The following is a 14,696-nucleotide window of genomic DNA, read 5'->3' as shown; positions in this document are numbered from 1 at the left end:
CTGGGAGAGCATTAGCACAGTGATTTAAGTCTGGTTATCTTTCAAAGTATCCACTTGAACCCAGGAAAATTCACTTTTCTCCAAATGAGAATGTGGGCTACTCTACACAACTTTTATTCTCTAACCTGCCATTTCTCTTTCCAATTCCCTCCTTAAACAGGCATGAGGAGCCGCCTAAGCAGACATTCCTCCCAGAAATAAGATGCTAATCTCCTTTTCTTAGAAGCACCCATGATGCCTAGGAACCTTTCTCTTGGTTTCAGGGTTCTTAAGGGATAGAGGGGAAAGCCATTCTACTCCACATTAGACTAATGACTCCAATTATTTTCCCTCTATTTTTTCTGACCCAGGAACAGGGAAAATTCCAAGTCTATGACATAAGCAGATATCCAATGGGAATGATATGCCAGTTTCCCTTGTGATTAAAATGTTACATACGAATTAAAAATGAAAGCTTACGCATCTACTTACCCTCCTTCATAAGATGCTAGGCCTTCTTTGACTAGCTGGTCATTAATACTAACAGGAGCCATTCCAGGAGCACCAAGAGAATCAAAAAGCTCAACCAAGAGCACATTATCTTCCAGAATTTCTGTAAAACCATTAAGACTAGTTTGGAGAAAGAAATAAATATGCTGCAAAGCATACTAAATGAGGTAATTAAAAAAAATTGTAAACAATTTCTTTCATTTTACATACATGAGATTTCTTGCTGAAAATGTCGCAGTCTCTCTCTAGGAGTTAAAGTAGCATTTTATAGGAACCAGCCACAGGGGGAGAAAAAAAGTAGTGTTTTGCAGATATAAATGAATTGTCACTCCTATCTGGAGCATATGCAAATTAGAGAACATTTTATTTTAGGTTATAGTGTGCCAAAAGCAATTTAAAGATTTAGATTCAAAAAACATAAATTAACATATATTCACTGAAGAAGTGTTCTTTTGTGTTTTTAAATGGTTTTATAAGATTCTACCAAGTTTCAGGAGGACAAAAGTGAATGAAAGTTAACTTAGGCCAGTGATTATTTGTGAATGTTTACAGCTTTTATAAGAATGGCACAAAGTTTAAAACAATAAAAACTCAATCTATAACCTTAAATAGAATTTTCTTCTGTCCCTGTGTTTTTTAGGACAAACCATCTAACTTTTAATTATTTTAGAAAATAAACTGATTATCTTTTTATCAGATCTATTTCTTAAACTAGACTGGGAGTTAACTTAGGATTAAGTTTATATCTCAAGTGCCTATTTACTTATCTATGGTACACAGCACAGGGAACCTGCTCAGTAAGTATCTAAATACACGACAGAGGAATTTCTTTAGGAAAGACACAGAGATTAGTACATGCCTACACCTTTACACAACAGTCACCGGTAGCTGCTAGTAAGGATAATGGTTCTAAATAAAAAGATAACCATTACCAGCAGTAACACCCTACATTACACCCTACATATTAGAAAGCTTTTTTCAAGAGTTGAAAAATAATTCCTGCCTACTTTTCAGTGGCCCAGATAAAATTATCTAGAAAGGAAAGTCTATGTAATGCTGAGCCTCAAAAAACTTTCTCCCTATTTTCCATCTCTTGTGTTCCCTTTAGTTCATTGGTTTCATAATTCATATGCTTAAAGTTCCTTTATTCCAACTGAGCCAATATTCTCTGTGCTGTGTACCTTCACCACCTTCCCCGCTTTCTTCCTAATTAAATTTAAATGTCTTTTGCTTTATAAGGTGACAATATATAGTAATGGGAGGCTCCCACTCTCATCTGTGGTAGTTCATTTTATTATAAAGGTCTTGAACTCCCAATCTTATCACTGTGCAGTTGAATGGGGGAAGACAGTTTTGGTTGGGTAGGGCCTTCTGGCACTCCTGAAATCAAATCATCTAGGTTAATAACTATGGTATGACTAGTGATTGGATGTCATTAGCATAACAAATAATTAAGAAAGAAAGAAGAAAAATCAAAAAAGAAACCCAGGGAGTCAGGTCTTGAGAGTTTGCCCACCAGAGCCTATTCAAGAAGGGAGCAAAAAACCAACAGAACACAATGCCAAAAGGAAGTTGGGAAGCAGAGTCATCTAGGTTAAAGTTGGCTCAAAATCAGTGAAGCCTATTTACAGACTAAAAGGCCCTTAATATATTGTTTGTATCAGAGAAACCAGATATAAAAATTCTATAGACAAGGATGCAATTTCTATATTCATATTCTTCTTCAATTGGCTTATTTCTTCAGAAAAATTCTTGTATCAAAGTGAATAAATTATCACAGAAACATCATCATTTCTAGGTTATGTGACCTTGAGCAGTTCACCTCGAAGCTTCAGTTTCCTCACTAGAAATAGGCTAATAATCTTTTGATGGCTGGGTTCATTTAATAGTTGTGTGATAAAAGCGTGGGGGGGGGGGAGGAAGCAGATATAGTAAAAATTACCCTTAGAAGGCCTATGCATCAATCCTAAGAAACATGGCCTTGTGTGTCCTGCTCACTCAGTAAGCCCAACACATCCAGTACTTATTATATAGCTTTGGAACAGACCAAAATACCAGATAAAAAATATTCCTAATTCCTCTATCTAAAATCTTTAGGGCCAGACATAATTCAGAATGCTTTAAATTGAGAAAAGCTACATAGTACATATACTTCATGTTTTGTAATACCCTCCAAGGGAGCCTGGAGCAGCAGCTCACAAACACACATTACCATCTTGAGTGAACTGTATGAATATTCACTGTAAAGGAGACAAAGACTATATATACAGTTTCATGCCAATTTAGATCAGATTTTGTTATTAAACTTTTGATTTTCATAACCTGGGTCACAAAATTGTGGGATGTGGTCAGCCTGTGTTTCAGATCCAAACTGTCCCAAATAAGGAAAAACTTTTTTCAAAATATGCTAAGATCCTACAATTGGATTCACTTAAGCCAATGAAACAAAAACAAACAACAAACAAAAGCTATTTACCAGTCCCACCTCCCCTCACTTTACTGGAAATTAAATATTAGCATCCACTGTGCCAAGGACAGTGACACAGCCCTAGCAAAAATGCAAACAAATGAAAGAAGCAGATTCCTGACCTTAGGGCTTTCAAGGGATCCTGCCAAGAGTGAACTGATCTTTAAGGGTAATAATTTCTGCTTCATGTGCTGACTTTAGACTCTGGAGCCTGTACAAGATATAATTCCACTGTTCCTAATTCTCAATAAATGTTATCTCTCACAACTATTACTGACAGCACATTGAATTTATTCTAAGATTTGACAAATGTTATCATAATGTGCTTATTTAAGAAATAAAAATGGAAATAACTTACTAATAACTGAACATATCACGAATTTATCTTGAGTCTTTTCTTCAAATTTTTCCATAGCTTTTTTGGACCACTGCATTGTCATTTTACATGGTTCAATATAGGCCAACTTACATTTAATTGCCTGTGTTAAACAAAATTCCAACATTAAGAAAGTAAATTTAATTTCTAGTTATTTTAGAGTTAAAATCAAGATTTATGTAAGTCTGTATAAAACTAATCTTTGAGTTTAAATTTATCACATATTTAGAAGTAAATAAATGTGTGACATATCTATAAAAGTACTTTATAAACGGAAATAATTGCAATCAGCAGAATATCTGGATGACTTGAAGCACTTTCATATACTAGAATAACAAGCATTCATTAAAAGTGTTACAGATACTTATGACACATTGCTAAGTGAGAAAAACAGGTTATAGTACTATTTATAGTGTGATTCTATAACTGTTAACCCAGAAGATACATTCTAGAAGTATATATCCCAAAAATATTAAACAATAATTCTGAGTTATTTGTCTTGTTTTGCTTATTATGTTTTCAAGTTTTTCTCTATACTACTACCTATTTCTCAAAATGAAAAGCATGGCTTAATAACAATTCAAATAACATGGGCATATATAAATGAGAAAATAAGGCCTTATCTTCTCTTTCAATCCTACTCCTCAGAGATAAGCAAGGTTAAGTTTTTTTTTTTACGTATTCTCCCAGATTTCTCTTTCTATTGCACACATATACTACATACAATTAAACATAAATGAGATCACAACCAAAATATTTCTGAGATGAGCTTTTTTCCACTCAATATATCAAGAACATGAAACTCTCACCACATTATATGATAACTCTAAATGATATATTAAAAGCTGCAGACCTCAAGGGTTCAGATCCCCATACCTGCCAGCCGTCAAGAAAAAAAAAGGTGCAGACTAGTAAGTACTTACTAATACACAAATGTACATACATAAGAAAATACACATATATATTAGAATGTCTATGCTTAATGCTTATTTTCCAAAACATACATATTATTTCTTAAATAGTAACTGCAGCAACACTTACCTATAATCCTCGTATCAGAAACTATGGTGGTTAACACAATATTTCTATGGTGAAAATCACTTTTAAAAATACTTCCATATTTGTGCTAACATTCTTCTTTCATGCTAATATTCTAATCCTAGAATTCATAATAAGTAGATTACCTTCTCTGGGTGATTCAGAAACTCATCTTTTATTTTACGCATCTTGTTAGGTGTTATTTTTGCGATATTACCAAAGTCTACATACTTAACTTCAACTTCCTGATGTCCAGGCAATCCTTTAAAAATCAGGAAAGTAGAAATCATAAACTTGGAAAGGAAATAGAGAATTAGCAAAATTTAGATTAATCTAAAGTCAACTAGATTAGAATATTTCTAGGTTCAATATATAAACTTAATACTTTTAAAATGTAAAAAATATTTCTAATATGTGAACCTCAGAAAATTATCCATAATGTAGACTTGGTAGAATGGGGAAGTAAGTCTTAAGATATTCAAAGGACAGCCCAAATCAGGATAACAAAATCTATCAAACGGCAGGTGGTATGGCTTAAAAGTTAAGAATTAGACTTTGAGTCAGACTGACCTGGTTAGATCCCTATCTTGGTCACTGAAATGCTATGTGACCCAAAGCAAGCTAATTAATATCTCTAAGATATTACTCTGAACAAGTTACTTTTTCTTTCCAAGTCTCATTACTTCATTTGTATAATGGGTATACCAGCAGAATCTAATCTCATAAAGATTTTTTTTTTGAGAATTCGCTTATTTAAAAAGCACCAAGCACAAAATAAGCACTTAATATTTATTGCTAGTCAACATAGGTGATCAAACAAGGCAAAAGACTCATAATCAAACTAAAGATTCATTCATATAATGATATGTAACTGTGAAACTTTTTAAAAAGTCATATTTGGGGATATTGTGAAAAATAAGTAGACAGAACTCTATATCAGTCTAGTCTCTATATAGTACTTCAAAGAAATTTTTGGAAAGTTTGAACACACGTTAGTTTTAATAAAGACCTATCACACACTGATCTTTATGAAAATACTCAAAATAATTGGTTGACTTTAGTCTTTTGCTATATACCTCCGTACAGTGCTATGAAACCTGTTGCTATCATTTCAAATTTAAAGACTAATACAGAATATATCTTTTCAATATGTGAAAAAGTCCAGCATTCTGTGCTCCTTGGCAAAAGAGGAAGCAGGTGATACAGTATTGGTACTCAAGACAACTCTTAAACAACTTAGGCCCTATCGTAGTGGATATCTACAGTAATTGAGAAGACATGTGTTGTTATAGGTGTAAGGCCAGAAGGTGGAGGAACGTCTCCCCACTTCCATTGGAATCCCTATGCTAGAAAGGCATTCTCAACTCTACCAACACCATTAGATTAACTTTCTTCAAGTCTTGATGGGAGATGCAGTTTTAAACAAACAGATGGATATGGGATGAAATTTAAAGAAGTTATTTTTTTACCCAAATCAATCACATATGAGAGCAGAATCAGGAGACATGCAAGGTCTCAAATCTACCTCCCATCTATTGTCTGTATACCTATAATACAATAGAGGAAACTATTAAAAGATGGCTCTACCAAAATAAAGGAGTAAACTGAAGAGGTAACCATGGTATCCAGAAAAAAAGGGATGCAGTACAGGAGAATAATGAAGTGTATTGCCAGCGAAATAGATTTCCAGAATAACAAGTGTACAGTAAGCCTAGAGGGTAAGCCATCCAACTGGAGAAGACAGAAGGATGTTTTCATGGTTTAAAAAAGGAAAAACAAACAAATAAAAAAACTATCTAAAAAGTCTAATCATGTGGAAAATTGAACTATTAAGAAAATGTAGCCACAAATTAAAAGAAAACAAAGTGAAAATTGATACAACTACTAATTCAAAATAGAATTAGACAAATTATACTTTACGAATCAGCAGAGTATATTTATACCAAGTATAGATTTAACTAAAAACTGTAGGTGGGAGGGACAGGAATGACAAAAGGGCTATAAAGAGATCTAAAACTTATCTCACAGGATAAGAAATAAATAGATTATATTATCTAAGATTGAAGCATCAACTGAAGTAGTACATAGTATAAGAAATAATACAGGTAAACAACAAAAGAAAAAGCTGAAAGAATGAAAAGTAATTGCCTTCCAGCACTATTTAACTTTTCAATGAGGCAGATAATTAGAAAACAAAAAAAAGCTATTATTCACCAAACCAAATATGATTTTCTAGGTGGAGTTCAATAGGACCAAGGAAGGTACAGGAAGACAGGCCAACTAAACCATGAATGCACCTGTAATAGCACCCCAAAAAGTCACCATGAGAACTGTACCTTCCCCAAATGTTATTACCCAAAGATTTCAGAGGCCTTATTATTCATCAAACGGATGTTTTGAAGCCAGTAACCCTAACTTGAAAAGTAGTTGTAAAGTCCTTATTGTTATAAAAGATGCCTTTATTGGCTTCATAGGTATTTACCAAAAAGTAAAGTGGTATCTTCATTGTTATGAATATTTTCATCCCCTCCAAAACTCACGTCAAAACTTAATCCCCAATGCAACAGTACCAAGAGATGTGGCCTTTAGGAGGTGCTGTTGACTCAATGTCCCTGCAAAATTCACTGAGGCTTGACCCATACCATAACAGTGTTAAGAAAGTAGGAAATCTGATTACGGTATTTGAAAGGTGGGGCCTTTAAGAGATGATTGGATCGTGAAAACGAATGGTTCAATTCACTCATGGAGTAATGGTTTAATGGGTTATCAGGGAGTAGTTCTGAGGGCTTTATAAGGAGAGCAAGAGAGCAGGTTAGCTATCTTGCCATATGACTCTGTAGAGTTCCCATCTAGAAGAAGGCCCTCACCAGATGTGCCCCATGAACCGAGGCCCTCCCAGCCTCCACAAACATAAGAAGTAAATGACCCAGTTTCAAGTATTCTGTTATAAGTGACAGAAAATGGACCAATACAAGAGGTGACTGAGCCCTCATGATTGGGATAAGGTGCCCTTGTGAAAGGGCTTGATAGATGGAGTTTGCCTCTTTTTGCCCTTCTGCTTCCACCATGTGAGGACAGCATTTTTCCCCTGTGGAGGATGCATCAACAAGGCACCAACTTGGAAGTAGAGAGATTGGGCCCTCACTGGCCAGTACTTTGATCTTGGTCTTCCCAGTCTCCAGAACTGTAAGAAATAAATTTCTATTACTTTTAAATTATCCAGTCTGTGGTATTTTGTTACAGCAACACATATGGACTAATACAGTAATTGATACCAGAGAAGTGGGATGTTGCTAAAACAAATACCTAACAACGTGGAAGCAGATTTGGAACTGGGTAACAGGTAAAGAAAGGCTGGAACAGTTTTGAAGTGAATGCTAGAAAAAGCCTAGATTGCCATAAATGGAGCATTTAGGGTGATTCTGGTGAGTGTTCAGAAGAAAAGAGCTGTAGAAAAAGGCCTCCTTAAGTGGTAGTGAACAGAATGCTGGTGGAAAATATTGACAATGAAGACTATTCTGATGAAGTCTCAGACAGAAATGAGGAACAAGGTATTGGAAACTGAAGGAAAGGCCATCCTTGTTATAAATGGCAGAGAACTTGGCTGAACTATGTCCATATCCTGGGACTTTGTGGAAGGTAGAACTTAGAGTGATAAATTAGGATATTTGGCAGAAGAAATCTCTAAGCACAAAGTGTTGAGGGTGAAATATAGTTTCTCTTAAATTGTTTATAGTAAAAAAAGAGAAGAGAGAAATGATTTAAAGATGGAATTTATAATTAAAAGGGAAGCAGAACCATAAAAATTTGGAATTTTCTCAGCCTGACCAGATTGTAAAGAAAGAAAAAGCATGTTTGGGTATGGCCATGCTACCAGTTGATAAAGAGATGAGTATGGATGTAAGAAAGTGAAATGTTGTCCATCGAGACAATCGGAGAATGACCCCAAAGGCATTGTGGAGATCTTCAAGGCTACCACTCCCATTACAGGCCCAGAGTACTTGGGCCTTGACAGCAGAATGGCTTCAAAGGAGGGGCACAGGGTACTGGTAAAACCTTGGGGCTCCTTGCCCAGCACTGCCTCAAGTCTTGGTTCCCCACAATCGGGCACACTTAGCCCAGGTGTGCTTGGACTGCCACTGCTTGAAGGCATGAAATGGTAAGACCAAATAATATCACTTCCAAGATTTTTTGTGCTAACTCAAATGATACTAGTTTTGAAGTATAACATTTCTCTGGAGAAACAGTGTGCACTTTCCTACCGGTGACTTTTGCTCGGTACCAAACTCCATCTTCAAATTTAGCTACACAGGCTTGATCTTTAACTGGACAAAGAACTTCCAGATTTTCCCCATCTTTACTTTCATAGAATTCCTCAATCCTCTTTAATAAAAATAAAACATCCAGGCTCTCTACCTAAGAAATAAAGGAATAAAGTGCTGTAGTTTCATAGAAACTTAAAATGTTGAATGCATCATAGTCACAGCTCATAAAATTATGAAACATTACAACTGGAATTAGGCATAAATCTTTCAATTGTGTGTTATGTAATTTATTTCAAAAATATTTTATTGCAGGAGCAGTACATAAAATTAGCATACACAGACACAACAAAAATAAAATCACATTCTTTCAGGTAATAACTTAGATCCTTCTAGATCTTTTTCTAGACACACTAGTATACACACTTCCTCCATACTTTTGTTTTTACCAAAACTAGACCATACCATACAATTAATAACCAGCAATTTTCTATCAATTCTCACTTGTTCTATTTCAGGGTTTCTATTATACTTTGAGACCATATTTAGTTTTCCCTAACTAATCCAAACGAGTATCCAATCCATGATTACACAGTGCTTCCGGTTGTTATCTCTACAACTCTTCTATAACCTAGGACACTCCTCTTGTAATGACCTTGTCTTGTTGAAGAGAGCCAGTTATTTTTCTGCAGAATGCCCCACTTTCTACGTTTATGTGGTTATGTCCTCATGTTATTATATAGCTTATTCCTCCACTGAGGAGAGTGTATCCACTGAATTTCCCAAAAGCTTGAATGTTATATCTAAAGCTTTGATGAATCCAAACCAAACCTTTTTGGCTAGTCTATATCATAGGTGATTTTGTACACTCAGATTGCAACACATCAGAAACCATAATACTGACTCACTATTAATATGCTAAGATTCATCTATAGAATGGAGTGGTGATTCTGACCTCTCCCATTGTACACAGTTATATTTTTCCCCCTGTGGCCACCAAGTAATTCGTGTGGTGCTACGTTGGTATTATATGAATGCCCAGTTACTTACCAACCACTCATCTAATGGTTTTAAAAGTGAATTAGTAACCACTATTCCTTAAAGCAATAATTCAGCAGGCTTGTGACAGGACTACATTCTTGAATAAAACAGAACTTTCTCTTATTAAATGGGCCTATTTGGAATACTCTAAAAATACAGTTTCTTAAAGTTCTCATATGCTATGGTTTGAATGTGTCTCCCAAATTTCATGTGTTGATAGTATTTAGAGGTGGGGCCTTAGGGAAGGAATCAAAATTAAATAAGGACATCAGGGTGGGACCCCCATGATGGGGCTGGTGGCTTTATCAAATTAGAAACAGAGACCTGAGCTGGCATGCCCTCTTGCCATGTAACGCCCTCCGCCATGTTAACAATGCAGCAAGAAGGCCGTCCCCAGATGCAGCCCCTCAACTTTGGACTTTCCAGCCTCAGAACTATAACTTAGCAGAAAGAAGAAAATAATAAAGATTAGAGCAGAGATAAATAAAATAGAATAGAGAAACAACAGAGAAAGTCTACAAAACCAAACGTTGGTTCTTCAGAAAGTTCAACAATATTGACAAAACTTTAGCTAGACTGACTAAGAAAGAAAAAGAGAGAAGATTCAAGTTACTAAAATCAGAAATGAATGTGGACACAGTACTGCCAATTTTAAGAAATAAAAACGGTTATGTGAAAGAGGCTGCACAGGAAAGAAAAAATAACATGATTACACTTATGAGGTGCCTAGAATAGGCAAGTGCGTAGACACAGAAAACAGAGCTGAAGTTATCAGGGGCTGGGGAGAGAAAGTGGAATGTTAGTGCTTTAATGGGTACAGAGCTTGTACTGGGGATAACGGAAAAGTTCTGGAAATGGATGATGGTGATGGGTGCACAACACTGTCAATGTAATTAATGACACTGAATTGTACCCTTAAAAATGGTTAAAATGGTAAATTTATGGTATGTGTATTTTACCACAATTTTAAAAGTCACTGTAAAAAAAAAAAAAAATGCAAGTCCTAACTTAGTGCCACATATGCAGCTTCCATGACTCATCTGAGAGCCAATACAGAGTGACACGGTGCTTGAGATGACAAGGCTCTGAAGCAACATGACCCAATTCAATCCTGGCTCTACCCTTCATAGCTATGCAACCTTAGACAAGATGCTTCATCCCTTTAGTTAGTCTCCACATCCAAATGGAGAAAAGAGGGTCTTTATCACAGAATCGTTGTGAAGATTGATGAGTTAATTCATACAAAGTACTGAGAGGTCAATAAGGATGAACTACTACTGTTATTAGCTATCTAAACAATCAGTCACACACCCAAAATTTAATATAAAATGCCTTTAATCTAAATCTTTTTTGGTGAGTCACGTGAATTTATTGTTTAAAATTGCGGCTACTAGGAAACTTAAATGTACAGAGGGTTGACAGTGTTCTGTCTGCTCCAAGTAAAATTCATAATGGGCATGCATTCCTGTTATACACATCTACTTAAAATTTAAAAAATACTTCATCTCAAAGGAACAGTATATACTTACCAACTGAACATAGAAATCAGTAGGACTATTTATATGACAAACCATAACTGAAACCTCTGTCATTTCTTTAGGCAAAATAGGTGGATGATAGCATAAAGTCATATTTTTTTCAGAGTGACTTCTTGGTGACTGTGACCTAAACCTAATTAAAAGCATAATTAAAAGCATAAGCAGGAGCCATTTTCTTAAAGTCTCTCTTCTCTCAGTGACTTGATCTAAGAAAGGACATATATATATGTACTGATTTATTTACCAAAAGTATTCCCTTTCCAATTTCTCTCGTCTAACATAAAACATGTCTTAGAATTGTCTTTAAATATCAAACCAGCTTAAATGAAATGTCAAGTCTCAAAACTCAATAATTAGCCTTCACATTTGTTTTTGGGACATTTTAGAGCTGGGCCTGCATGCCATACTTAGGCTCAATGCTGTTTCTATTCTAACTTACAACTGCACTGATAGCTATGGTCTATGGAGTGCTCAGTGAAGCCAGGTGAGGGGTCTGAGGCCCCTTCCAGTTCCAAGACTCTACTTTTATTTTTGTGGAATGGAACTTACTTGGGTCACTTCTACAGTCACTGAATGACCAAAGACAGAAAGTAAGGATCTTCCACAATTCCATGGTTACTTAAGTCATCTTAATTTTTACTCAACAGAAATGAGAGCAAAAGAAACCTTAAGTATTTATTCTAAATTCATAAAGTAAATACGGAGTAGTGATCATGAACTCATTCCAAAGGTTAGAAAATTTAAGTTTGGAACAGTTAAACTATAATTCTTAAAACCTAGCTGAGCTGCTTGTGAAGTTATGAAGAGTCAAGAAATGTTTACTATCTACACATTTTCTATTTTGAGCTACCTTAATTTCTCTATTTCCTTAAACCAAAGGATCTGAATGCAGTTTTCACTGACAACAACTGTACTTAGAAAACCCTACTAACAATATTTTAACCTCTTAGGGTATGCGGAGGTTCACTTTAGAGACCACGGTTTTTACAGGCAAAATCTGTTATTCCTATTTATAGCAATAATCTCAAAGAATATTTAAGTTTTATAGGTTACTTACCTTGCTAGTTCCATAAAAACTAAAGCATCTCTAAGAGACACAGGCATATCACTGCTTATTTTATTTGTTGGTGGTTTCTGCAGATCTACAATAAGCACACCATCTTCTTCTCTAAAAACTTTCATTAATACAGCCTTGTTATTTACCATTTTCAAAAATTCCACTTTAGCCACCTTTTCCCAGCCTTCATCCTGTGGAAAAAAGTAAAATTCCAAGGTAATCAGTGATTATAATTAGCTCTAATGTTACAAGGTTCTGGATTTAGCTTTGTACCAACCACAGTCTGCAACTTTGAGCAAAGGCACTGAACCAACCACAGACACTAAGAAACACATGGGGCCATAAACCTAAGGGCAGTCTTTCGGTACACACGTGTGCATATTTTGATTTTATTAATATGTTCTCAAGGAGTCCATTAGCAGTTTCATCTTAGAATTTAGTTTCACCTTTGAATATTAATATGAAGATTGTAAAAATTTTTTTAAATAAAAGAAATAAGTATTGCTAATGAATTTTCCACTGAAACAATGAAAATTCAAAAGGTAATTTTGAAAGTATAACGTAAGCCTGTAATAAAATCAAGATATTTATAATCATCATCAGTTTATCTAGCTTCCATTGCTAGCAACATATGAAGCATATGCTACTTACATGATAAGAAAAAATATACTCACCAATAGGGAAAAAAATTTTAAGCTGATCTTTGAACATTTAATTATCTATACCTAAAGGAAATTTCAGGGCTCAAAACCACAAATTCCTTAAAACCAAAAAATCCCCAGCTTTCTAAAGTTTTTATGGTTATAAAAGCAAGACCTACTCAGCAAAGAAAATGCAAAAGAGTACAAAAGATAAAACTAAAAACAAAATAATCACACCACCTTAAGGAAAACACCAGTGCTAATATTTTTATGTATTTCCTTTTACTGTTTTATTCATTTGTTTATTCTTTCAAATAGTTGTTGAATGTCTACTATGTGGCAGGCGATCTGCTAAGTGCTGGGAATACAATGATGAGCAAAGACAGACTCCTGCTTCCACAGATCTTGTAACAGTAGAACTGCTTCACGTATGTTGTTATACACAATTCCTGTCTTCTGGGAGTTTTCAATCTTGCTGGGGAACAGATATTCATAAATAATACAAAGTAGAACGCAATACAGACCATAAATAGAGTAATGAGGAAAAGTGCCATGGAAACAGGGAAATGTATAGAAATACACACCATACCATATTTCAAACTTCTCTTTATATAGTTGACTCCAAAATTTAGTGGTTTACTTGGACATTTCACCTATCATTATGCTCATATATGCTTATTCAACTCAATTTCCCATTAAGCATATTTTCAATTGTGGAAGCTGAAGTCCATTTCTTTTTATATTGGCATTAATAGCTTATTATGCAAAATGTATTTACTAAGGTAATCGGTTCCTTGAACCTACATGCAGCAATCAGTTTGGTAATACATAGCTAAAACTGGAATAATTAGCCTCTGAAGAAGAAATAATTCAAGTCTCTTACTGAATTCTGTGGAACAATGTCTTTCAATGAGCACGGTTGTGCTAATGGCTGGATTTCTTTCAGCAGCCCTTCAATATTTGGTTCAGACTTCCTCAGAACTAGACATAAGTCATTTAGCACAACATGCTGCTCAGCAATGTGTTCTGGTCTCACATGGGTATCACCAACTCTAGGAGGAATTCAAGTAATTTTTATTAAAAATAATACTTCAAACTTGATCTTGCTTTTCTCCATAAAAGGTATACATTTCCAAGGATACTTACCTAAGTTAAATCTTCTAGAAAGTTATATTCCAGATTCATACTTTCTTACTACACAGATATAGTACATACATAATTTCTTACCACAGTCACACTTTACTACATAGACTTAATTTAGCTTCACAGACACTGTTTTTATTCATAGAATTAAACCTCAGCTACCTTTATTTGAACTGTCTTTCATATAACCATTCATTTCAAGCTTAAATGGGAATAATTAACCTGCCCCATATAAGCCTATTTATTTATAAAGCTATGAAAATTAAACAAAGTGACCTTGCTATAGTTAATACTGATGCTTATTACAGAAACATTTCAGTTTGTTTTATTTTCCTAGAGACCAAGGAAAACACTTTTGAATACCTAGAGTGATTTAGACAGCATAACACTTTAACAGGCATTATAGAAATCCGATTAAAAATTTAACTCATTCATTTGCAGCTACCTGTAATGCTTCATTTAAAAGAATTAGTTTTGTGCATTATTCCCCGCTTCGAAGCAGCATAGGAAGAACACTTAAGTTTGGAGTACATCAAAAAGTTCCTTTCCCAAGCTCCCCATCTAGTAATGTTAACAAATGATAATATTTTACTTATTAAGACAAATATAGAGCAAATCAATAAAGTGTATGCCTGGAAAATGAA

The 14,696-nt window shown here is 34.8% G+C and overlaps 1 protein-coding gene across 1 annotated transcript in view; it reads right to left on the bottom strand.

Moving 5' to 3' along the window:
• RNF17 (ring finger protein 17) overlaps nucleotides 1-14,696 on the bottom strand; it is a 120,953-nt gene that overhangs the window by 45,514 nt on the left and 60,743 nt on the right. The window contains exons 15-21 of the mRNA XM_063080080.1: nucleotides 13,793-13,961; nucleotides 12,269-12,459; nucleotides 11,203-11,344; nucleotides 8,633-8,786; nucleotides 4,517-4,632; nucleotides 3,315-3,435; nucleotides 472-592 (exon numbers count right to left, since the gene is read on the bottom strand). Coding sequence (XP_062936150.1) covers nucleotides 472-592; nucleotides 3,315-3,435; nucleotides 4,517-4,632; nucleotides 8,633-8,786; nucleotides 11,203-11,344; nucleotides 12,269-12,459; nucleotides 13,793-13,961 — 1,014 coding nt within the window. The remainder of the gene's footprint in view (nucleotides 1-471; nucleotides 593-3,314; nucleotides 3,436-4,516; nucleotides 4,633-8,632; nucleotides 8,787-11,202; nucleotides 11,345-12,268; nucleotides 12,460-13,792; nucleotides 13,962-14,696) is intronic.

This window comes from Cynocephalus volans, chromosome 15, assembly GCF_027409185.1.
Source record: "Cynocephalus volans isolate mCynVol1 chromosome 15, mCynVol1.pri, whole genome shotgun sequence".
Lineage (NCBI taxonomy): Eukaryota > Metazoa > Chordata > Mammalia > Dermoptera > Cynocephalidae > Cynocephalus > Cynocephalus volans.
Note: the sequence above shows the minus strand (reverse complement) of the source record. Positions and strands in the feature narration are given on the sequence as shown.